Genomic DNA, 26,586 nt, shown 5'->3' with positions numbered 1-26,586 from the left:
TTTGCAACCCCATAGACTGTAGCACGCTAGGCTCCTCTGTCCATGGAATTCTCCAGGCAAGAATACTGGAGTGGGTTGCCATTTCCTTCTCCACCTTTGATTATAGTGACTAGTAATTATTATGAGAAATTTAATAACAACAACAAAAAAATCTTTAGATTCTAATGTTATTGCAATGGAAGGAATTTTATTCACTTTATATTTTCTTTATAAAATGCAAAAGAATACTTTCATGGAAAATGGTGTTGTATTCTCCAAGACTGAAACGGAAATAGATAAGTTATACTTCCTGTCATGTGTCCATATTTCATTAAACAGTAATTAATATCTATATTTATTAATATTAATATGTAATCAGTGACCACTGGGTAGTATGCTTTGTCATTTTAACTTTCAAGAACTAGATTCCCCAAGTAACATTAACAGTAAACTCTTCACTTAATATAAGCTATCTGTTTATTGTATTTTTCATAGTATATATGTTTCATAATATATAGAGGTTAAATGAAGTATTATTGATGAACAAAGTATCAGATATCTTTTTGCAATGTAAACAAAGAAAAACTTAGTAGCCTTAACAACTGGGGTCATTTGAATCCAAGATGGTGCTCAGTGTTTTGAAAGCATTGTGATTCTCTAGCTTATTCACATTGTGAGACCAGTGTCCCCCCATTCTTCTTCTTCAGTTTTTCTACAGTGTAAGAAGACAATAATTTTTAGTGATAATTAGTAGTCTACAGTTGATTGGTTTATCTCATTAAACAAATGTGTAGCTTCAGTCTGCCCTCCTTATCACTCACATTGCAATCTTCATTAAAAAGGAACCTTAAAAATTTAGAGACACATTCTGATTTACACTTGGATGTTTTATGGGTGGGTTATTAGGTCTTGGAGAAGGCAATAGCACCCCACTCCAGTACTCTTGCCTGGAAAATCCCATGGACAGGGGAGCCTGGTGGGCTGCAGTCCATGGGGTCGCGAAGAGTCAGACACGACTGAGCAACTTCCCTTTCACTTTTCACTTTCATGCATTGGAGAAGGAATTGGCAACCCACTCCAGTGTTCTTGCCTGGAGAATCCCAGGGACGGGGGAGCCTGGTGGGCTGCCGTTTATGGCGTTGCACAGAGTCGGACACGACTGAAGTGACTTAGCAGTATTTGATCTTATTTTTATGATGATTATTAATAAGTGGTAGTAATGTTATATAGATGGTATTATAGCAATAAGATGTTATAATTCTAATAAGAAAAATTTCTAATTCTAATATGAAATTTTTAATTCTTATTACAAATTAGAATTTCTCCCTAAGGCATTTTTGATTTAAAAAACTAAATGAATAGCAAATTTAGAACAACAAATAATTTTGTTTTCATCTATATGTTTTTCTGGTAGTTTTGATGAGGGCAGAGAAAGGAGATGGTGTTTAGGTAAAACACATTTTGAGTTCAACCTTTAATATCATGTGAGACACGAGTATTTTTAATTCATATCAAATTATGTATCCATGTATTTTAAAGGTTTCAGGCTGTGAGGAAGAAGTTTGTGACAGAATTAAAAGAACTGCGGCAAAAGGAACAAAGTCCACACGTGGTACAAAGTGTCATCAGCTTAATAATGGGAATGAAATTTTTCCGAGTGAAAATGTATCCTGTAGAAGATTTTGAAGCATCATTTCAGTTCATGCAGGTGACCTTACCCTTTTCAACTGCAGTGATTGGAATTAGCCTAACAGTAGTTGTTTTTGCTTTTAATGACTATTTTTAAAAGAAACAAAATAAATATGAATTAACGATAATTATTAACTCCTTATTCCAAGTGTTAAATTGCCACAAGTGTGAATTAACTTTCTTTTTAAATTTGAGCATGATTTCGAACTTAGTTTTCTGGTAAAATTGCAGAATGTTTAAGAAATTATTGTGATATTAACATTTCTTAATTTTCTTCCTTTGTTAATCTAATATATCTTTTTCCCCTCTCAAGGAATGTGCTCAGTATTTCTTAGAAGTAAAAGATAAAGATATAAAACATGCACTTGCTGGTTTATTTGTGGAGATTCTTATCCCTGTAGCTGCTGTAAGTCCATTTTTATTTTTACGTTGTATTTGAAAGTCTCTGTTCACTGAAGAGTTACGAGATGATACATTCTTACTTTCTATAATCTCGTAGACAATAAAGTAGAAACTTTGAATGTTATGTGGATGTAGGGAAATCTTTATTAGACAAATAGCAGAAGAACACTAATCAGTCTTTTAATTAAAAGAACAAGCCCAGGCCCTTAAGATTTAGAGACCATTAACAGGCAGTGTTTTTGCAACCTTGGAGTAATGCTTATCTCAAGTAGCTCAGCATACACACTGCATTTAATGGCATTTGCTCCTTACAGGGTGGCTGCCATTTTAAATGCTTCTGAAGAATTTAAAAGCACTGTGACATATATCCTAGATTTTACAGGACTGTCTCACTTTTCAATGTTCATTTCTGTAGTTGCCATCACATTCATCATACCTGTCAAAATATGTATCCTAAGTTATTTGGAAAATATGATTATTATAAATATGATCATGGTAACTTCTAGGGAAACAGATTTATGAAAGCTTTTCTTGGTCTAAATTCATTGTATTTCTCAAAATTAATTTGTAGTTACTACTAACAAGTGTGTGTGTATTAGTCCCTCAGTCTTTGTGACCCCATGGATTATATAGTCCATGGAATTCTCCAGGCCAGAATACTGGAGTGGGTAGCCTTTCCCTTCTCCAGGCAATCTTCCCGACTCAGGGATTGAACCCAGGTCTCCCGCATTGCAGGCGGATTTATCATCTGAGCCACCAAGGAAGCCCATACACTAGTAACATAATGTGATATAAATAGGATTTGGGGATTTTAGAATGCTTAGACATGCTAGAAATTTTTTGCTTCCTGTGTGGTTTTTTTGTGTGTGTGTGGTATGTGATAATGCTGTTTACTTTCAGTTTACTATGTACTGCTGTATGAATGATATTTTTTATATTTATACACACACACATATTTCATTTTAAAAAACTTAATGGAGGTAAAATTGACTTAAACTACACATATTTAAATTGTACAACTGGACCTATTTACGTCTGTAAAACCTTCACCACGATGAAGATAGTGTTCATTTCTACCATACTCCAAAAGTGTCTTCATGCTCCTTTTTAATCTCCACTACCACTCACCTCACATTTTTTCTCCGATCTAACCACTGATCTTTCTATTCCTCTACCTAGTTTTGGGTTTCCTAGAACTTTATACTAATGGAATCTTACCCTACAGACTCTTTTCTGGTTTCTTTTGCTCTGCATAATTATTTTGAGATCCAGCTATGTTACAGAATGTATCAGCAGTTTATTCATTGTTGACTAGTATTCTATTGTATGGATATACAATTCGGTTATGTATTTACCTGTTTGAAGATATTTGTTCCCTAGAAGTGATTTGAGTTACTGCTTATCCATCCTGAATTGTCCTGTGTGCTTCCCCTTTGTCTGAAAATCTGTTTTTACCAGGTATCTGACAGTATGCTGTAGTTTTTAAGGCAGTTCATCAAGAGGAGCAGATTGTAGGAAGAAAGACTTTTGACTGTGGTCCATTATTACTGTTGCCTAGTTCTTCTTTTATGCCAGGTTTACTTTTTTAGTTTATTTACTAGGATTGCCCTAACAAAGTACCACAAACTTGGTGGCTTAAACAGCAAAAATTTATTGTCTCACAGTTATGGAGGCTAGATGTCTGAGACCAAGGTGTTGGCAAGTTTTTTTGAGTGCTGTGAGGAAGATCTGTTCCATGCCTCTTACCTAGCTTCTGGTAGTTTGCTGAAAACCTCTGACCTTCCTTGTCTTATAGAAGTTTCACCCTGATCTATCCTTCATCTTTACATGGTGTTCTCCTTGTGTGCATAGCTATATCTGCATTTCCCCCGCTTTTTGAGGACACTAGTCATGTTGGAGTAGCACCCCCTTCCCCCGCCAATACACACATACTCCGGTAGGACCTTATCTTGCAAATATAACTAACTATATCTGAAATGATTTTCTTATAAGGTCACATTATGAGGTATGTGGGGTTGGGACTTCAGTGTTTGAATTTTGGGACAATTCAGCCCATAATACCTGCCTCTGTACATGGAGCTTCTTCTGTCTGGAACATTCTTACCACTTTAATAACCCCCAGCCTCCTTTCTTAGAGAAGGCAATGGCACCCCACTCCAGTACTCTTGCCTGGAAAACCCCACTGATGGAGGAGCCTGGTAGGCTCCAGTCCATGGGGTCTCTAAGAGCTGGGCACGACTGAGCGACTTCACTTTTACTTTCATGCATTGGAGAAGGAAATGGCAACCCACTCCAGTATTCTTGCCTGGAGAATCCCAGGGACAGAGGAGCCTAATGGGCTGCCGTCTATGGGGTCGCAGAGTCAGACACGACTAAAGCGACTTAGCAGCAGCAGCAGCAGCCTCCTTTCTTAGTTGACATCTGCTTATTTATTATCTGTATTGAGTGCTTTCTGTGTGTCAGGGCCTCTCCTATACACAGAGTAGAACAATGATCAGGGTAGGTAAGATTTTTTTACTCTTACATCCAGAGCAGCTAACTCACAATAAATGAATATGTACAATATGCAGTATGCCAGATGTGTTGGTGAGTACTATGGAAAAATATAAAGCAGGGTAGGGACCTAAAAATGCTGCAGTGGGTAGGGGAGTTGAAATTTTAAATAGAGTGATTAGGAAAGACCAGGCTTCCCTGGTGGCTCAGCTGATAAATAATCCACCAGCAATGTGGGAGACCTGGGTTCAATCCCTGGTTTGAGAAGATCCCCTGGAGAAGGGAATGGCTACCCACTCCAGTATTCTGGCCTGGAGAATTCCATGGACTGTATAGTCCATGGGATCATAAAAGTTGGACACAGCTGAGCGACTTGCACTTTGAGCGAAGACCACCACCTTGAAAGGGATGATAACAGTTGACCAAAAACTAAAGGAATGCAGGAGCAAGGCATACCAGATTTGGGGGAAGACTTTCTTAGGCAGAAGGAGCCCCCACAGTCATCCTGAAGCAAGAGCATGCTTGATGTGTTCTAGGAATAACAGAGATGCTAGTGTGGCTGGATCCCAGTGCAGGGGCCAGAGCAGTGGGAGATAAGATCAGAGAGGTTACATGGGATGCTACTGTATTATTTTAGGCAAGGAAATGCTGGTTTCAGTGTATATATTATTTCCTATGGAGTTTTTCATTGGGGTTCATTCTGAGTGCCGTAAGAGCACACAGAATTTTCTCTTAGAGCTTTCTTTGTACCACATATTCATTGCCTGTTCACTTGTCTCTAGTCTCTGCTTGTTCACCCAGGGCAAGGACCTGGTTTATCTTATTTACTTTACGGAACTTCCATTAGATACTCAGGGAATTATTAACTAATTTCAAACCTTACAAAACCTTTTTGTAATCCTTGTATAGTTTGATCTAACGTTTTTAACCATTTTCTTTGTTTTTGTATTATCTTTTTACCTAGGCTGTGAAAAACGAAGTGAATGTTCCCTGCTTGAAAAATTTTGTGGAGATGCTTTATCAGACTACTTTTGAACTGAGTTCCAGAAAGAAACATTCATTGGTATGAGACACATTTCAAACCTTCACATATTTATTTGGAATTTTAATAATTGATTTATGAATTTAGTAGATTTTTTTAGTAGAATTTAAAGAGAATTATAAAAATTCAAATTGTAAAATAACCAAAGTGTAAACACAAGGGGAAATTTTACCTATTTTTTCCTGCTCTTTTAAAAACTGTATATTCTTAATTTTATTAGCTCTGTATTTGGTAGGTTATTCAGACTTTATTCTAGGTTTTGACAGATGTTTAAATTTTGTATTAGAATATATAAAGTGAAAGTGTTAGTCACTCAGTTGTGTCTGACTCTTTGAGACCCCATGGACTGTAGCCCGCCAGGTTCCTCTATCCGTGGGATATTCCAGGCAGGAATACTGGAGTGGGTTGCCATTTCCTTCTCCAGGGGATCTTCCCAACCCAGGGATTGAACCCGGGTCTCCTGCATTGCAGGCAGATTCTTTACCATCTGAACCACAAGCGAAACCCGTATTAGAATATAGGAAAATTTAAAGGTAGTGAGAAGTGAAAGTGTTAGTCTCTCCGTTGTGTTTGGCTCTTTGCGATCCCATGGACTGTAGCCTGCTAGGCTCCTCTGTCCATGGGATTCTCGAGGCAAGAATACTGAAGTGGGTTGCCATTCCCTTTTCCAGAGGATTTTCCCAATCTAGGGACCTAACCCAAGCCTCCCGCATTACAGGCAGATTCTTTACCGTCTGAGCTACCAGGGAAGTCCAATTTTACATTATAATAAGTTGTATTCTGAAGCATGTGATTGTCTATATAATTACATCTTCTCTTTTCAAAAATTTAAGATGATTTTTTTTTCCCATTTAACCATACACTTCAATATCTTTGAGGGATTTTTCTGTAAATTTGTATGCAGCTTGGAGAAAATGTGAAATATTGGATGAATACTTGACCACTTAAGATAGAGGTATAATAATAATCCACAGTGATTGTGCCAGGCACTAAGCCAAGTGCTTTCCATTCTTTATCTTACTTTAAGCCTCAGAACCCTATAGGATATGTGTGATGATCATCCTCACTGTTCGTGTTAGGAAAGTGAGACCTCCAGCACTTTAACGTATCCTCTGAGCGACTGGAGCACACACACTCCCTAAAGTCACCTGATGAATTGAAAGCTGAAATGTTAACGTTGGTCTATGCTCTGACCCCAGGGCTGCTGTTCTAGTTAGAGGAGTAATGGGTCTAGGGAGAAATAACAGCATATTTCTAACTTGGGGAGAGGTGATAGGTCAGGAAATTGTTCTTACAGAAAAATTGCCCTTTGTCATTTGTTTGATTATTCCCTGATTGTATTTTTTATTACAAACAGAAAAATGCTAATAGAATTTTTTTTGTTTATGAGAATGAATGAAATATAATTTACAAGTCCAGTGCTGCCTTTTTTATGAAAAACCTTAATTCTCTTTCTTCCTCTCCTTTAGGCTCTATATCCATTAATTACCTGCCTTTTATGTGTCAGTCAGAAACAGTTTTTTTTAAATAACTGGCATATTTTCCTACAGAACTGTTTGTCACATTTAAAGGTAAGACTTAATCTCATGTCTGACCTGTAAATACCGACTGTGGTACATTCACTCATGCATGTATATTAAACAGTACATAATAAAACTTGTAGTACATAGTTCATTTGAATAGAGATATTTCACCATATTTCTTTTCTTATACATACTTCATTTCTTCTATAGGGAATCATGTTACAGACATGAATAAACTTGATTAAATTTAGTTGGTCTTAATGAATGCAAAATTATATATTTTTAATGATTATTTATAATAGCTTTAGCAATATCTATTAATTCCTTTAGAATTTCAGAGTATTAGTTAATCTTATAAAATTCTTCAAATAGTTATTTTGTGTTTTCTTTTGAGAAAATTCAGTAATGTTGGCTCAAGTCTGAATAATATGAAAAAAGCCTTGATGATAAAATATCACTAAAAGCACATTTAGTGTAATTATGCCTGGCCAAATCTGGAAGTATGGTTCTGGATCCATATGGATGTGACAGCTCCTGAAATGTTCTGGCCTGAATCAAGGGATAATTAATTGTTATTAACAGTATTTGGCACATCTGTGTTCAGTCTGAAAACTGTGAGGTAGAAGGATCTTCCCAGGACACTCTGCTGAAGGATCTCACAGGATCTTCTTTTCTTCTGTGGACAGGAGCACAGTTAATATCTGACACAAGAATGGGAATGTTCCACCTCTGAATGTCATGTGAACACTTTCCCATTTGAATACTGTTTTGTGCGTAAATACTGTTTTGATGCGTAAATGAATATATTTGAATATCTGCTTACATATTATAGAAATATCGCAGACATGGCTTTTTATTTTCTGTTATTCCTCTAAGTTAGGGTTAAAACTGAAAATCTTAAGCCTTGAAGATGATGAAACCAAGGCGCAGAGAGATTAAATGACTTCTCTCTGATCCAACAGCTAACCATGATGTGAGAAATAGGACTGGCTCTTTTTTTCTCATTTAAGGATTGATTTACTGGGCAACATTATTATATATACTTTTTTTTAATGATTTTACATATCATTTTGAAAAATACTTTGATTTCTTAGTAAGGTATACTAAAAATAGGTCTTCCCAGAAGTATTTTTGGCTGTTTCCCTCCATAATATACATACATTGATGTTATTCATATTTGGATGAAAATTGATATATTCTCTTTGCTTTATTTATGAAAATTCCCAGGATTAGTCAAACTGGTTAAATTCTTTATGCCATGCAACCAGAAAATAAGCTTTGTTTAATTAAGTACATTATGTTGTTTTCTTTCCTTATTTTGGTAATTCATACAGATTTAGGTGCTGAAAGGGAGGTGATAATTTTCTAGGTAGTATGATTCTTCAAACTTATAACATATTTTAAGGCACACAGTTTAAGTGTTACTGGAAGATTGCTTTGTTTCATGACAATTCATACTTTTCTGTTGCTTGTTGGAATGTTTTATATATATACGTTTCCACCTAACATATTTGCAGTTCTTTCGCAGTACCTTAACTTTTTTTTTTTTTTTTTTTGTCTTAAGGCTTTCATTTAAAATGCTGTTTTCTTTGAACCCTTACCTCCTATTAAACATTTCTGGCATATTGTCCATTTTCACTAATGGCTGTGTCAATCTGCCAGACTAAAGGAGATAAGAGCCACTTAGCATGAATATTTGGAATATAGTTGTCTTGACCATTAACCCTTAACTTACATTAAGGCTCTATTCAGCAGAAATTTTATGACTTGGTTCCTGCTTGTTAAGTTTTATATACTGTGGCTACGCTGCATAGTTGAGGTAAGGAGTTGAGTATTCAGGGAAAAACTATGCTGGTTATCTGTTGTGACAGGTACAACTTATTTGATTTGTATATAGGGAAAATTGGTCCAAGATGAAGGTCTTACCTAAATTGATTTTGCTTTGAGATTCAAGTAATCTCTTGATCTCAAAGTAATCTTTAACACTTTTTTTAGACCTACTACTTCTTAAAATAAATTTTTATTGATATTTATTATAGGCTAGATTCTCTAAGTACAGTATCTCATTTAATTTTTACTGTAACTGAGGCTGATAGAGATAAGATTTGCATCTAAATCCATCTAGTTCCATAGTTTTTGTTCTTTCTGGTCTACCATGTTACCTTATAATGTACTATAAAGAATATTGCTGCTGCTGCTAAGTCGCTTCAGTCGTGTCCGACTCTGTGCGACCCCATAGACGGCAGCCCATCAGGCTCCCCTGTCCCTGGGATTCTCCAGGCAAGAACACTGGAGTGGGTTGCCATCTCCTTCTCCAATGCATGAAAGTGAAAAGTCAAAGTGAAGCCGCTCAGTCATGTCTGACTCTTAGCGACCCCGTGGTCTGCAGCCTACCAGGCTCCTCCGTCCGTGGGATTTTCCAGGCAAGAGTACTGGAGTGGGGTACCATTGCCTTCTCCGAGAATATTGCTATACTTAAATATTTTAAAATGTACTTTTGGCTATAATTCTGGGGTATTAAAAAGGCATTGGAGAAGGCAATGGCACCCCACTCCAGTACTTTTGCCTGGAGAATCCCAGGGACGGGGGAGCCTGGTGGGCTGCCGTCTATGGGGTCGCACAGAGTCAGACACGACTGAAGTGACTTAGCAAAAAGGCATTATTCTATAGATTTATAAGAATAAATATGGTACATTTTCAAGGTACTTTAAAATAGTGCACAGTTTTAAAAAAATTATCATACTAGTTTTTTGAATTGGTGACCAGAAAAATGGCCATTAATCTGTAGGTCCATAAATAGCATGAGAGAACAACTGTTTATTTTCACTGAAAATGTTAAATCTGCTATTTTTCTCCCAAATGTGATTTGGTAGTTTCCCATCCCCCTATGTTTATGTCAGTTGAGGTCATTATGTGAAAAATGATTTTAAAGTTTCTGAGGAATAAGAAAGAGAGGAATAAGAGCAGGTGCCATATAAAAATAATTGAAATATTTTTTTCTACAGTGTATGCTTCTTTTCTTTTAAAAATGGAAACTTGCCTAAAATTAAATGCTGTACTTTTGGAGGAAAAATTAGATAGTTGAAACTTTAACTATTTTCTCTCAGTTTTAATGTTGTAGGTGTATCCCATGATCCATGATGTCCAAATTATAGAATTTTTTTCCCTCAGTGTTTCTAGCCACTGTCTTGGAAATTTCAAATTTCTTCTAAATAGAGACCTTGGTGAAGAGCTGTCTTGTTTTGTGCTTATTTTCATCTAACATGCATGTGCTGCATCTCATGTTTATGGTTGCTGTCTCACATTGCTTTATTTAGATGCCATCTAACAACAGTATCAGAAAACAAATAGAAACTCTCCAGGTGAGTCGTGTTGATGTTACAAAGTAAAATATTGCTTTATCTCCTTAAGTGTGGCTTTTTTCCCCCCTTTACCCGTTGCTGCCTTGCATGTCCAATGTATTTATTCAAACCTGCTTCTTGTTTTATAAAAGAAGAGGCACACACAGCAGGAACTTTCTACCAAAGGTTTAATATTAATGTGGCCCCAAGAAGGTCAATTTAATAGAGAGATGATACCAAATACTGATCTTTAGCCATCATCTTCAGTTTTAATATATTCTATTTAATTTATGTTAGCTGTTATGATACCTTTTTATGTAGTTTTTTTTTTTAATAAATGATACTTTTAAAATATTTTCCAATGAAATTAAGGGGACAGTAACTCAGACTGAATATGATTTTGATGCAACACTTTAAAATTTCAATCCTACTGGTTTGAGTTTAAATAAATCTTTTTGTTTTTGTTCATAGTAGGAAAAGGTGAAGAAACACTAAAATGCTGCCAAGAGCATATTGACTGACATCAAAACTTTATTATATGTTAATAAAACTGGACTTTACTAATGTAATCTGATTATTCAAATTAGACCAAAACTGTAGCTAGGGAATTGTGTATCTTTGTTTAAGGATTAGATTAACTGAGGATGTTTTCATTATTCAGACATGTATAGCAGCATTTCAGTGACCAGATAAACAATTATATGATTTTTAATCACTTTTTATCTTGTTTGGCATTGTTCTTTATAAAATAAATCTGCTTTATAAAACGTAGTAGTCTATCTTGGAAAGTTTGAAAATCAAACTTTATTTCATGTCAGATGCCTCAGGATATAAGATAATCTAAGTTATATGAGAAGAATTTTTATGTTAATTAGACTTAGATTTTTAATATATAATTTATTATATGTTGATTTATAGTATTCATATTTTGGAAATATAATTAACAAAGTGAAAGTATTATTTGTAGTGTACATAAAACTAACTGAACTCTTATTTTGATATCTGAGACCTTGTATTTGAGTGCTAGAAAAGAAAGTATTTCAGAAAGCTTGGTTGTTACATTAGAAACATACATTGTATTAACTATATATGTTACTTTATTTACATTAGTAACAAATTAATTTAAAAAACTACTTGGGGAGTATATTTAAAATTTGGAATCATGGATTTGACAGTAGAGGAAGAGGCTGACTTTTAGACTCTGACCAACTGAATAGTTGATATTCCATTCTGAATTATATCAAATCTTCATATATAAAGATGTGCAAAATTATAGCCATTACCTTCTGTAGGGGATCTTTCTGACCCAAAGATTGAACCCAGGTCTCCTGCATTGCAGGGAGATTTTATCGTCTGAGCCACCAGGGAAGCCCTATTTTTTTTCCCCCTAGTGTTTGTCTTTTTAAAAAACAACTCCAGTAGTAACCTTTTTGCATTGCTTCTAATCATAGGGAGCAGATGTATATTATTCTGTAGTCTGAGAAAATATAAGATAGAATGGCTCAGCTACTTCATATTTAAAAAGTCCCTTTTGTCCATTGTTACATATAAAATAATTGTTTAACAATAGCAAATCCCTCAAGCCAAATTAAATAAATGTTAATGTATAGGACTAAATGCATTGTAATTAACAGATGCATAAAGAGTTTCTCCTAATAAAGATGATTATTAGCTAATTTTCAAATTTTACAACTAAATCTCACTACATGACTTGTCATTTGAGAACTTCACTTTTTATAATAGCTCATATGAGGAAAAGGTTTGTTGATCAAATTGTGATTGAAATGGATGCTTTTCTCATTTTAAATAATAATGTTCTTGTTCTAAACTAAAAATTAAGGGTAAACACTTGACATGTACTGAGCATTTAAGAGGTGCTAGGCAGTGTTCCAAGTGCTTTCCATATAATATAATAACTTCCTTAATCTGTGAGGTAGGTACGGGGTACTTTATACCCTAATCTCCATTTTAGAGATGAGGAAACTGTTTGACCAAACAAACATGTAACAGTCTCCAAGGATGAGGTTTGGCTAGTTATTCGTAATTTCAGAGTCTATGCTTTTAACCCACCATTCCATATTTCTTTTTTTAAGTATAATCACTCAATAATATTTTGCATTGTTTCATAAGTGCAAATATCTATAACAACATTTGGTGTTCTAAATTTTAACTGTTTATGAGCTGCAATGAATTATGGCAAAGATGAATAATCCTTTCATCATTATGTCAGTATTGTTGTGGGACCCATTTACCATCAGGTAAGTTGAATTATATATACAGAAAATACATAATTCTAGTATTTTACTCTTTTGTTTTGAGAATACAAGGAAGGACTCAATTTCCTTATTTATGGTTGCTTTTGAGCTCTCTCTGCTTACTATATACTAAACATATACTTACATATTGAAACCTGTTATGTATTAAATAAAAAAGGGAATGGAAAGGGCTTTTAATTGTTGATAGAATATAATTGATCTTAAATTTATTGCAAGTACTTTAATAAATAAGCTTATTTTTATTCTCTTTTGTTTCTAAACAGAATAAAGATCCTAAAATGTCTCGAGTTGCACTGGAATCTTTGTATAGATTGTTATGGGTCTATGTAATTAGAATAAAATGTGAAAGCAACACTGTAACTCAAAGGTGAGTGCCTTTGTTTTAAAGTATATTTCAAATAACATCTTGGTTAAAAAAAAATAAATAACCACACTAATGAATTTTAGTTAACATAAATACCTTGAGGAAGAATATGAATTACCTTGACAGGATGGGAAGGATATTTTGCTAATGTTTTGTTACTTTCATTCTCTCATCATGACTAAATCTTTTTTCCTTCTAGTCGTCTTATGAGCATAGTGTCAGCACTTTTCCCGAAAGGTTCACGAAGTGTGGTTCCTCGTGACACACCTCTCAATATATTTGTGAAGATTATTCAGTTCATTGCTCAGGTGAGTGACTGACTCATAATACGGATATACGTGGAAGTTGTAAGAGTGACTCAGACTCCTAGAATTTGTTACACATCTAAAAGCATGGTAGTAAAACATTTATTAATACTGAATAGTGAAAAAAGTATGCTTTAAAAAGTAAAAAATAAATGAGGCTAATGATTGATTTTTGTGTGTGTGCAAAATATGTTTAAATCATTGATCTACACACTTGGAGAAGGAAAGGAAATTCCCGCAAGTGGAAGGCACTCAATTTAGGAAGAGTCGAGAAAATCTCATAATCCTACTTTTAGTCTATAAACGAATTAATGCCCGAGTATCTTGAAAGATAGTGAAACACTGTTTTCATAATTACATTAATCTAGGTTCTCAGGTACAGACACTAGAATCCACTGTAGATAATTGAACCCAGTGGGGTCTTTTAATTTTTATTTTTTGACCACCATGTGACATGTGGGTTCCTAGTTTCCTGACCAGGGATTGAGCCTGTGCCTTGTGTAATGGAAGGGCAGAGTTTTAACCACTGGACCACCAGGGAAGTCCCCAAAGGGGTCTTTTAAGGAATATAGATTGTTCACAGAATCGCTAATGGGACAGAAGAAACCATAACACTGGACTCCCAAGGAAGCTGCCGCCTCTGCAACAGTCAAAAAAGCTGCCAAATTAGGAAGTATGCCCCCAGGTGCTTCAGAATCATGCTGCTACCATGATCCCACCTGTAAAATAGACTCCTTTCTCCCTGTCCTCCTCCTCTTCTGCCCCAGTTCCCTGGGTTTCAATCACATTCTGAAGCCTGTTGTTCAAAGGCATCCTGGGAAATGTCATGTTAGCTTTGGAGCCCCTGCAGTAAGGCAGGTTTATTTGAAGAGGAGTAAATGGAGACTGAGTAAGCACATCTACATTGTCTTTTGGGACATCAGCCCTGGAGAAGCATAGGTAGGGTTACCCTCTCAATTTAGGAAAAACACTGGGATTCCGGGATATTCATTGAGTTCTCTTTGAACTAAAACTGTTGACAGTGAAGATGACCCATAATGTAATTATTCTTGACAGTGAAGAAGTAAAGAATATTTTTAAAAATAATACATTTCTATTTACAGAAGCACTGAATTAATGATAATTAGATACGTGTAAATATGTCAGCAATATGAATGAAAGCAGATTGTGTTTTAGATTTGTGGTTCAGAGAACTTTTGCCATTTCATCACATCTCTTCTAGGGTTGTACCCACTCCCTTGGATTAATCACCTCACACCAGCATTCCCCCAGAACTATAGAGCTCCTCTCAAACATCAGTTACTCTTAGTTGACTTTTTCTTTTTCCTTGGAGATTACCTTCCTGGAGCCCAGTTTTTTCTGTCCCAGTTTGAATTTCTTGCTCTCCAGGCCTGCTGCATAGCTATTATCATGAGGCTTCCTTTCATTTTATTTTGGAAATTCCTTCACTTAGATCTTCAGTATGATTTTGGTAAATGAGTGTTTAAAACTTCTATCCTACTGGTTTGGGTATTAAACTAATCATTTGATAATTAAATCACATATATATAAAATCATATAACATTCAGTTCAGTTCAGTTGCTGAGTCATGTCCCACTCTTTGCAACCCCATGAACCGCAGCACGCCAGGCCTCCCTGTCCATCACCAACTGCTGGAGTCTACCCAAATCCATGTCCATTGAGTCACTGATACCATCCAACCATCTCATCCTCTGTCGTCCCCTTCTCCTCCTGCCCTCAATCTTTCCCAGCATCAGAGTCTGCTCAAATGAGTTAGCTCTTCACATCAGGTGGCCAAAGTATTGGAGTTTCAGCTTCAGCATCAGTCCTTCCAATGAACACCTAAAGGACTGATCTCCTTTAGGATGGACAGGTTGATTTCCTTGCAGTCCAAGGGACTCTCAAGAGTCTTCTCCAACACCACAGTTCAAAAGCATCAATTCTTCGACGATCAGCTTTCTTCACAGTCCAACTCTCACATCCATACATGACCACTGGAAAAACCATAGCCTTGACTAGACGGACCTTTGTTGACAAAGTAATGTCTGTGCTTTTTAATATGCTGTCAAGATTGGTCATAACTTTCCTTCCAAGGAGTAAGTGTCTTTTAATTTCATGGCTTCAATCACCATCTGCAGTGATTTTGGAGCCCCAAAAAATAAAGTCTGCCACTGTTTCCACTGTTTCCCCATCTATTTGCCATGAAGTGATGGGACCGGGTGCAATGATCTTCGTTTTCTGAATGTTGAGCTTTAAGCCAACTTTCTCACTCTCCTCTTTCACTTTCATCAAGAGGCTCTTTAGTTCTTCTTTACTTTCTGCCATAAGGGTGGTGTCATCTGCATATCTGAGGTTATTGATATTTCTCCCATTAACATTAATTCATATATATTCTCCTTTTGTCCAACTAGATTCAGGAACTTCTTCTGGTCACAGACAAGTATTCTTGACATTGTTGGTGGAATTCTTAACATGATCCGTGGTTTGGGAAGATTCCCTAGAGAAGGGAACTGCTACCCACTCCAGTATTCTGACCAGGAGAATTCCATGGACAGAGGAGCCCAGCAGGCTACAGTCCATGGGGTCGCAAAGAGTCGGACATGACTGAGCGACTTTCACTTACTAGCATGATAACCTAACATATACAGACAGAGCCCTGTTTTATTGTAGTTTCCTTTATTTTTCCTTGTAGATATTGCACTTTTTTTTTTTTTTTTAATCAAATTGAAGGTTTGTGGCAACCCTGGGTTGTCAGATGATGATTAGCAATTTTTGAGCAATCACCTATTTTTTTAGTTAAGGTTGTGCATTGTTTTCTTAGGTATAATGCTATAGTACAGTTAATAGACTACAGTATAGTATAAACATAATTTCTTTATGCACTGCTGAGCCAGAAAATTTATGTGACTTGCTAAATGCAGTCTAGACCAAACCCACAATATCTCCAAAGCATCCCTATAGCAAAGAAACTTCTAAGATTTTATTGATTGTTTTTCTTTTTTCTAGGAACGTTTGGATTTTGCAATGAAAGAAATAATATTTGATCTTCTCAGTGTTGGAAAATCTACTAAAACTTTCACCATTAATCCAGAGGTAAAAAAATTATAGTAATTTACTATCCTATATAATTAAAAAAATTTTTTTTAGAGCACAGTTTCTGGAATCAGAACTCTTAGGCTTAAATTCCTAGTTAAAGACAAATTAAAATAAATGTTATTTCCTACTTCTTTGGTCCTGTTATTCCCTAGTAAACTCCTGTTTATACTTTAGATATTAAATTTTCAGATTGTTTAAAGATATTTTGTGAACTAATTGCTTATTGGACTCTAATGACACTGGAGAATGTATAAAATTACTGTGCTGGTTCTTCTCATAATCAAATCTTAAGGTATATATTTAGTAGTTTAACAAGTGAGCTAGAAAGTTATTGAAGCTTTTTATTTGTAGGATTTTTAAGATAGGTTAATAATTATTTCCAGATTTTTAAAGTGAGCAGAAATGACTGTTTTTTATAGATGACATGCTTAACAAAATGTCTTCTATGACTATGTGAAATGACCTTTTGATATTTAGATTAATGTTACCATCATTATGTTATATATAAAGATAGGAGTAAAGCTGAAAATCTTGATCTTGGACAAAAGTATATATATAAAGGAAAGTTTTATTTTCTTGCTGTATTCCAGTGAACTGTCTTACACACCCACTGGGATGCATATGCCCATTTAGAGACCACTGGTGTAGGTCGTGAATAGTGACAGCTTGGGCTGAGATGGTATGGTGGATAGAGAGATAATTTACTGAGAAAAGAAACACTGAGAAGATACTGAGTTTGTGGGGAAAGTGCTTTTGGTTTGAACATGGTGAATCTGAGGCATCTTTTTGACATCCAAGTAGAAGTATCAGATTGGTCTAAGGGTTCAAGTTCAGAGAAATGAGGCTTAAAATTAGGGGTGCTCTGGTACGAGTGGTAGTTGAAGACATGTAAATACATGAAACTACTTTGGGAGAGAACACATAATGGTAAGAAAAGGCAACCGGGGAACTTGCCTTGAAGTAGCGTAACTTTTAATACCCGGGTAAAGGAGGGTAAATCTGAAATGCGGGTAGATGAGACACAGCCCACAGTGCTACAGATGTAGTTAAGGAAGGGAGTATTTAGGGAAGAAGAACTCTTTGACAGTGTTCCATGCCGCTGACAAGTCGGATAGAATGAAGGAAAAATGCCCACTGTTTTGAGCAGTATGCTCACTGATGAGTGAGAGGGAAGTATTAACAGGGAGGGATCGTTCCTATGCTAGTTGAGTATAGTGAACAGGAATCGGATGTGTTCAGTTAAAAGGGAAATGGGAGGTGCAAGAGAGAGAAGGAATGATTTGATAGTGTAATTTCCCGGTAATGCAAGAGCAGGTAGGATTCTGTATAATAACTAGGAATATCAGCACCCCTTGATTGCAACAACAGCAAAGGACATTAAGAAAAGGTGCAGATATAAATAGATCGGTGTACTTTGTGGTCAGAAATTGAGGAAGATTGGTGGTCTTTTTTGGGAGACAAATCATCTACTCAGAGAAGGTAAGGTAGAGTATCAGGGTAGTAGACTTGAGGAAGGAATGGGAGAGTTTTGAAGTAAGCTAGAAAACAGGATGGAGAAGGCAATGGCATCCCACTCCAGTACTCTTGCCTGGAAAATCCCATGGATGGAGGAGCCTGGTGGGCTGCAGTCCATGGGGTCGCTGAGGGTCGGACACGACTGAGCGACTTCACTTTCACTTTTCACTTTCATGCATTGGAGAAGAAAATGGCAACCCACTCCAGTGTTCTTGCCTGGAGAATCCCAGGGACGGGGGAGCCTGGTGGGCTTCTGTCTATGGGGTCACACAGAGTCGGACACGACTGAAGTGACTTAGCAGCAGAAAACAGGAGAGCCAGTTGACCTCAGAAGTGAAAGAGTGGCACTTAGGAATTTGATGTTAAATTCCAGTGCCTGGGCTGGTTTAAAAAATGTTGAACAGAGAGGTTCATTTTTCTTCTATCCTTCTTCCTCCCACCCCTCACTGTTATTTGATGAGATGTTTTTAGCGTGAAAAAAGAGGAAATTTCTGACGTTTTTATTTTGAAACTTTTTTCTCTGAAGAGAATGAATATAGGCCTCAGAGTCTTCCTTGTCATAGCGGACAGTTTGCAGCAAAAAGATGGTGAACCGCCAATGCCAACGACAGGAGTTATCCTTCCCTCAGGAAACACCTTGCGTGTAAAGAAAATTTTTCTCAATAAAACCTTGACAGATGAAGAAGCAAAAGTCATAGGTTAGTGTTAACTGGAATAAATAAATAATATAGTTTAATGTTCTTTTGTGAAAGTTTATGATCAAATCTAAAATGAATATATTTGCCTACATACATTTATTTGCCTATGAATGTATGTGCCAGGTTATTCCAGGCTACAGAGTGATACAAAATGAATACATTTTCTATAATATCTGTAAGTTTTCATGTTAGAAGACTTTGGATTAAATATCTTCTTATATGATACTATTCATTGCATCTTGTCCTTCTTCAAATTCAGTTGTGTACAAATTTTTATATATTTCCTCCAATATACTGAAGCTGATCATCAGGGAGAAGAGTATGTCAAAGTCAGAATTTCTTTTGTAACATCAATAAGCTAATGCCAATTAAAAGTCAATAACCTTTTATATTTTACAGAGAATAACATTATTCTATGTCTAATGTTTGACATTTTATAACTGAGTTTTTTTTCTCCTCCAGGAATGTCAGTTTATTATCCTCAAGTGAGAAAAGCATTAGATAGCATTCTAAGACATTTGGACAAAGAAGTTGGGAGGCCCATGTGTATGACTAGTGTGCAGATGTCCAATAAGGAGCCTGAAGATATGATTACGTGCGTAGTCAGTAATTTCTCTTCATTGCCATTTCAGTTTTCACAAGTATAGAGGGTTGATTCTGCTTGTTCCCTTACTTTTTCTTCTGGAGTTCGCCCCTGTTGCCATCTGCTGCAGTTTTTGATACAGCAATTCTTTCCACAGGCTCAGTTTTACTCTTTTATGTGCTGTCAAACCAATAGAGACAGCAAAAGTCACCCTTGATCCATACAGTTTGTTGTCAATGACGAGGCCTTATGGATAAATCCTGGTTGCCCCAGATGTGTGTGGACATGGCTGGTTTCAGTCAGTTCAGTTCAGTTGCTCAGTCGTGTCTGACTCTTTGTGACCCCATGAATCGCAGCATGCCAGGCCTCTCTGGCCATCACTAACTCCCAGAGTCCACCCAAACCTGTGTCCATCGAGTCGATGATGCCATCCACCATCTCATCCTCTGTCATCCCCTTCCCCTCCTGCCCTCAATCTTTCCCAGCATCAGGGTCTTTTTCAATGAGTTAGCTCTTCGCCTCGGTGGCCAAAGTATTGGAGTTTCAGCTTCAACATCAGTCCTTCCAATGAACACCCAGGACTGATCTCCTTTAGGATGGATGGGTTGGATCTCCTTGCAGTCCGAGGGACTCTCAAGAGTCTTCTCCAACACCACAGTTCAAAAGCATCAATTCTTCAGCCCTCAGCTTTCTTTATAGTCCAACTCTCACATTCATACATGACCACTGGAAAAACCATAGCCTTGACTAGACGGACCTTTGTTGGCAAAGTAATGTCTCTGCTTTTTAATATGCTGTCTAGGTTGGTCATAACTTTCCTTCCAAAGAGTAAGCGTCTTCTAATTTCATGGTTGCAGTCACCATCTGCAGTGATTTTGGAGCCCAGAAAAATAAAGTCTGCCACTGTTTCCCCATCTATTTGCCATTAAGTGTTGGGACTGGGTGCCATGATCTTAGTTTTCTGAATGTTGAGCTTTAAGCCAGCTTTTTCACTCTCCTCTTTCACTTTCATCAAGAGGCTCTTTAGTTTTTCACTTTTTGCCATAAGGGTGGTGTCATCTGCATATCTGAGGTTATTGATATTTCTCCTGGCAATCTTGATTCCAGCTTGTGCTTCCTCCAGCCCAGCGATTCTTATGATGTACTCTGCATATAAGTTAAAGAAGCACGGTGACAATATACAGCCTTGACATACTTCTTTTCCTATTTGGAACCAGTCTGTTGTTCTATGTCCAGTTCTAACTGTTGCTTCCTGACCTGCATATAGGTTTCTCAAGAGGCAGGTCAGGTGGTCTGGTATGCCCATCTCTTTCAGAATTTTCCACAGTTTATTGTGATCCACTCAAAGGCTTTGCATAGTTGATAAAGCAGAAATAGGTGTTTTTCTGGGACGCTTGTGCTTTTTCGATCCATCGGATGTTGGCAATTTGATCTCTGGTTCCTCTGCCTTTTCTAAAACCAGCTTGAACATCTGGAAGTTCACCCTTCACGTATTGCTGAAGCCTGGCTTGGAGAATTTTAAGCAGTACTTTACTAGCGTGTGAGATGAGTGCATTTGTGTGGTAATTTGAGCATTCTTTGGCATTGCCTTTCTTTGGGACTGGAATGAAAACTGACCTTTTCCAGTCCTGCGGCCACTGCTGAGTTTTCCATATTTGCTGGCATATTGAGTGTAGCACTTTCACAGCATCATCTTTCAGGATTAGGAATAGCTCAACTGCAATTCCATCACCTCCACTAGTTTGTTCATAGTGATGCTTTCTAAGGCACACTTGACTTCACATTCCAGGATGTCTCTAGGCTCTAGGTGATGGCTCTAGGTGAGTGATCACACCATCATGATTATCTTGGATGTGAAGATCTTTTTTGTACAGTTCTTCTGTGTATTCTTGCCACCTCTTCTGCTTCTGTTAGGTCCATACCATTTCTGTCCTTTATTAAGCCCATCTTTGCATGAAATGTTCCCTTGGTATCTCTAATTCTCTTGAAGAGATCTCTAGTCTTTCCCATTCTGTTGTTTTCCTTTATTTCTTTGCATTGATCGCTGAGGAAGGCTTTCTTATCACTCCTTGCTATTCTTTGGAACTTTGCATTCAAATGGGTATATCTTTCTTTTCTCCTTTGCTTTTCCTTTCCCATCTTTTCACAGCTATTTTAAGGCCTCCTCAGACAGCCATTTTGCTTTTTTGCATTTCTTTTTCTTGGGGATGGTCTTGATTCTTATCTCCTGTACAATGTCACAAACCTCCATCCATAGTTCATCAGGCACTCTATCAGATCTAGTCCCTTAAATCTATTTCTCACTTCCGCTGTATAATCATAAGGGATTTCATTTAGGTCATACCTGAATGGTCTAGTGGTTTTCTCCACTTTCTTCCATTTCAGTCTAAATTTGGTTCATGATCTGAGCCACAGTCAACTCCCAGTCTTGTTTTGTTGACTGTATAGAGCTTCTCTATCTTTGGCTGCAAAGAATATAATCAGTCTGATTTCAGTGTCGACCGTCTGGTGATGTCCATGTGTAAAGTCTCCTCTTGTGTTGTTGGAAGAGGGTGTTTGCTGTGACCAGTGCATTCTCATGGCAGAACTCTATTAGCCTTTGCCCTGCTTCATGCTGTACTCCAAGGCCAAATTTGCCTGTTACTCCAGGTGTTTCATGACTTCCTGCTTTTGCATTCCAGTCCCCTATAATGAAAAGGACATCTTTTTTGGGTGTTAGTTCTAAAAGGTCTTGTAGGTCTTCATAGAACTGTTCAACTTCAGCTTCTTTGGCGTTTCTGGTCGAGGCATAGTCAAATAAATGCTCTTATTTCCAGAGCTTTGTTCAACAAAAAGGAAAACCTGAAAAGCTCCTGGGAACTGAGGGTACAGAGGGAAATAATGTATGAGTAGTTTTTTGTGTGAAAAACTGTACCTCACCTCACCCTCCACGCCACTCCCAGGACTGCTTGTCAACACAGAGTTTCCCTTTATTGTTAGGGACTTCCTTCTCAGAAAGATATATTTTATGGCAACAACTTCTTTTACTTGCTAGAAAGTATCCATGTATTTTTTACAAGAGGACTTTTTTATGGTGTTAATATCTGCTTTGTAGGTCTTAGACCACCAAATTGGATACTGGATCTCTCAATGAATGCATGGTTACTATATACTAGTGTATGCTAACATCTCTGTGCGTGCTAAGTCACTTCAGTTGTGTCTGACTCGTTGGGACCCCATAGACTGTAGCCCACCAGGCTCCTCTGTCCATGGGATTTTCCAAGTAAGAATACTGGCGTGGGTTGCCATTTCCTTCTCCAGGGGATCTTTCTGACTGAGGCATTGGACCCTCATCTCTTTTGTCTCCTGCATTAGCCCTGGCAGGCAGGATCTTTCCCACTAGCACCACCTGGCAAGCCCCAGGAGAGTTTCTCTAATGTGAAGGGGTTTTTTTCCCCTTGCATTACTTCCTCTGGAAAATCGTCATCCTTTCGGTCACGCTCGCCTCATTTATGCCCATGAACATGCCCTCACTGAGCTCCTCTGACTGCATATGTTGGGTCTTCAGGGACAGCAGTGTCAGCTTGCCCTCGTCAGCTGTTTCTTCTGTAACTCCATTAATGTTTGATTTGAATTTCACTTCCAGTGTTCACTTCCTTTCTCCTTTGCTGTACTTTAATTTTTGTTGGCCAACTTACTCTTTTGATTATCCATTTTTGTCCAGTATCACCTGAGTTTACCACTGGAGACAGGGAATCAACACAGCTACACACTTTTGCCATGTGAACCGAATAAGAGGTGTATAGTGACCAATCATGACAGACTTAGAAAAAATTGATGTGGTGAAATCATTGGTTATGATACACATCTGTTATTTACATCCTGATTTGTAGGCTGAAGAGCTAATAGGGAAGCTTGGGTATACAATTACTTTCAGTTAATATCAGGTAACAGAAATTGAATCCCACTGTTGGGGACTGGTATTATTTGACTAAATTATCGTAACTAAAATCATGCATATTGGGACAAAGCTAAGAGAAGACTGACTATATATAAAATCACTAAAAATAAGTAGTAGATTCATTGCCACTATAATGAATACTGACCCCAAAACTCTTAAAACATCCCAAGTCTTTTCCATATAAGAATGTTTTATTGGGCCAGCTGAAGGACAATTTGTGTCAAATAAATTAACAGCTTTCCTTTGAAATATAGACCACAATAAAAGCCAGTATATAAAAGGGTAGATATTTAAAATAAATAAATAAAATCATTGAATAACTAGGGAAAATACAGGTGAATTAAATTGCATCAAGCATCTGGAAGAACCAGGATTTCCAAATTTCACATATTTTATTACATAAACAATATGCTTATTTTTGTGTGTGTTTGTATATTCTGAAGTAAAATAAAAAGACAAGAACAAACAATACCACCAGTGGTATATGAGAATGTCTGTTTTCTAAAACTCCTGTTAGTATATGATGTTGAAAATAAAGAAATTTTTTTGTTAATTTTATAGGCCCCCCCCCAAATAACTAATATTAGGTTATTTAATGGCAATATTATTTATTTTAATAATTAAATATAGAGATTTAAATCAGAGATTTAACTTATTTGAAACAATTAATAATATAAATGTGTGTGTGTGTGCTCAGCCATATCTGACTCTTTTGAAACTCCATGGACTATATAGCCTACCAAGCTCCTCTGTCCATGGAATTTTCCAGGCAAGAATACTGGAATGGGTTGCCATTTCCTACTACAGGGTGTCATCCTGACCTAGGGATCAAATCCATGTCTGTTGCGTTTCCTGCATTGGCAGGCAGATTCTTTACCACTGCGCCACCAATAAATAATTTGCTTAATATTTACTATTTGAATATTTGTTATGCTTGTTTTCTTTTTAAAAAAGTTTTTTATTGAAGTTTAGTTGATTTATTACAGTGTTGTGTTAGTTTCAGAGTATAGAAGGGGTGAATCAATTATACATATACATATATCCACTCTTTTTTAGATTCTTTTCATATGTAGGCCATTACAGAGTATTGGGTAGAGTTCCCTGTGCCCTACAGTAGGTTCTTATTAGTTATCTATTACTAGTTATCTATTATTAGTTATTAATTACCAGTTACTGAAAACCTTTTTTTCTTGCTAGCTGTGTTTTTTTCCTTAATTATATATTATTTTTTTGCATTTATAAACTGATAATTATTTACCGGAAATGTATATACTCTTTTTATTATGTTAAATACATTAAACTTTTGGAGGTGGGCTCATATTTTCTGTAATAATTTTTCTAATTTGCTTTCATTGTTTGATGTATGTAAGATTCATTTTATTAAGTCCTCTTGTAATCTGTTTTTTAGCGGGGAAAGAAAACCCAAAATTGATTTGTTTAGAACTTGCATTGCTGCTATTCCAAGGCTGATTCCTGATGGTATGAGCAGAACTGACCTTATTGAACTGTTAGCAAGGTAAATGAGAATTCCTGTTTGTGAGTTTAACTTTTATGTCATTCAGTCTTTTTAAATTTCTAAAGCATCCCCTTACTATTATCACTAAAAAAAAGTAGTGATAAAGACATTTTTAATCTGTGGATAACTCTCTAAACTCCCATTTTGTCTTTTGTTTTGTTAACACATTCTCCTTACTCATCTTTCAACTTTTAAAATTCTTCTGGGTTCCCCTATAAATCCTATTTTTAAATTCCTTGCCTTTCCATCTAGTATTTATTATTTCTTGGGATTTATAGAACATGTTCTGTTAATATATGAACATTATCAGTGTGTGATGACACTCACTAGGCAATTAATTATTGTGTTAACTCCTATAGTCCTTTCTTTAGCACCTAAGGTGGTGACCAGGTCTCATTTTCACTTTTTGTCTCTTATTGCAGAGCCCATAGAGTTCAAGTTTTTATCTCTTTCCTCACTAGGCTCTATAAAAAGAGTAATTAATATGACATCCAAACTTAAATACCAGTTCCTGGAAGTAATTCTAAGTTGAGGTGATGGCCTTTTGAAAAACTGCTTTGCTGATACAGTTGGGGATTCTCTTTAAATAAGGGGTCAGCAGACTTTTTTCTTAAAAGACAAGATAGTGACTGTTTTAAGTGTGTGAGTCACGTGGTCTCTGTCACAGCTGTTCATCTCTGCCATTGTAGTGAAGAAGCAGCCACCTGTTAAGGAGCCTGGCTGGATTTGGCCCTTGAGCCATATTTGCTGGCCCTACCCTAATGGAAAACCAAGCACAAAGACTATTAATGGAGCAGTGATATCTTACCATATTCAAAGATGGTTACTGCTTGCTGAACTCTTATTACTAAGCCTTAAGTTAAATTCACAATGAATAAACAGTTAATAGACTGCTCTAGCAGCCTTTCCCACCTCCTTGGTCACGGAGCATTTCAAACACCCATATACTACCCAACCTCAGCTCTTAAGGGTTGCAGTAGGAGACTGAATGGTATTGGATGAGGAGGAGAAGAAAGAGGTGACTTTGAAACTTGGCACCATGAGATAAAGTCATCCCTTCCCACTGTGTCTCTTAACTCGTGCTATAAATTAGATTATTTATAATATTTATAATATTTTATAATTTATAATATTTATAAAATTTATAATATTAAATATTTATAAAATTTATAATATTATTCCTTGAGAACACAGTAAACAACTGTCATTCACTTCTGCTCTTACTCCTCCCACCTCAATTTAGTTCACCATTTTGTGGATGGTAGTCCATATTCCCCACCAAAGTGAAGTTGCATCCGCAAGGGGCAGGGGTGGAGGAGCCGAGTAAAGAAGCAAACATCTAGCCAGTGGTTGATAGGTTGCTTTGCTATTGACTTTGCTTCCTTCCCCTGTGATACTTAATTTATTTTGGCAGAAAGAAAGATCCCAGTGTCTGCTTCTTTTGTCCCTAGCTCCTATCATTTGGAATTGTGATGGCTAAATCTTATTTACTTAGAATAAAGCAAGCAAACAAACAAAGCAAAAATACACTGTAAGTTTGCAGACCTATCTGCTGTCTCCAGGGAAGGGTCAATAGTTCTTCTGCCATAAATGAGTCAGGCCCCTTTCTCTGCATGGATATATCCCGAGTCACACAGAGAGGTGTACATTCATGGATTTAAGGAATGTTGAACAACCTTTATAGCCAGCAGCATGGAGTTGGTCACTCTCCCTTCCCACAGTCTCTCCTTTGGCGCCACTATCAGAGACACAACACTGGGTTGGGACCCTTGATCTGACCCTGTGTGGTATTTCCAATGTGCTCCTGTAACTGCTGCTGCTTCA

General features: G+C 36.8%; 1 protein-coding gene across 9 annotated transcripts in view; it reads left to right on the top strand.

Annotated features, from left to right (window-relative positions):
- FRYL (FRY like transcription coactivator) overlaps nucleotides 1-26,586 on the top strand; it is a 264,479-nt gene that overhangs the window by 155,678 nt on the left and 82,215 nt on the right. For 6 of the 9 annotated variants that reach the window (XM_055588512.1, XM_055588514.1, XM_055588510.1 and 3 more), the window contains 11 exons: nucleotides 1,519-1,687; nucleotides 1,982-2,074; nucleotides 5,528-5,626; nucleotides 7,075-7,176; nucleotides 10,446-10,490; nucleotides 13,009-13,112; nucleotides 13,309-13,417; nucleotides 16,421-16,507; nucleotides 18,552-18,723; nucleotides 19,186-19,318; nucleotides 24,655-24,762. In XM_055588512.1, coding sequence (XP_055444487.1) covers nucleotides 1,519-1,687; nucleotides 1,982-2,074; nucleotides 5,528-5,626; nucleotides 7,075-7,176; nucleotides 10,446-10,490; nucleotides 13,009-13,112; nucleotides 13,309-13,417; nucleotides 16,421-16,507; nucleotides 18,552-18,723; nucleotides 19,186-19,318; nucleotides 24,655-24,762 — 1,221 coding nt within the window. The remainder of the gene's footprint in view (nucleotides 1-1,518; nucleotides 1,688-1,981; nucleotides 2,075-5,527; nucleotides 5,627-7,074; nucleotides 7,177-10,445; nucleotides 10,491-13,008; nucleotides 13,113-13,308; nucleotides 13,418-16,420; nucleotides 16,508-18,551; nucleotides 18,724-19,185; nucleotides 19,319-24,654; nucleotides 24,763-26,586) is intronic. The other 3 variants (XM_055588519.1, XM_055588516.1, XM_055588515.1) reach the window with 1 other exon arrangement.

Source organism: Bubalus kerabau, chromosome 7 (genome assembly GCF_029407905.1).
Source record: "Bubalus kerabau isolate K-KA32 ecotype Philippines breed swamp buffalo chromosome 7, PCC_UOA_SB_1v2, whole genome shotgun sequence".
Taxonomy (NCBI): Eukaryota; Metazoa; Chordata; class Mammalia; order Artiodactyla; family Bovidae; genus Bubalus; species Bubalus kerabau.
The sequence above is the reverse complement of the archived record's forward strand: the minus strand, read 5'-3'. Positions and strand labels throughout refer to the sequence as shown.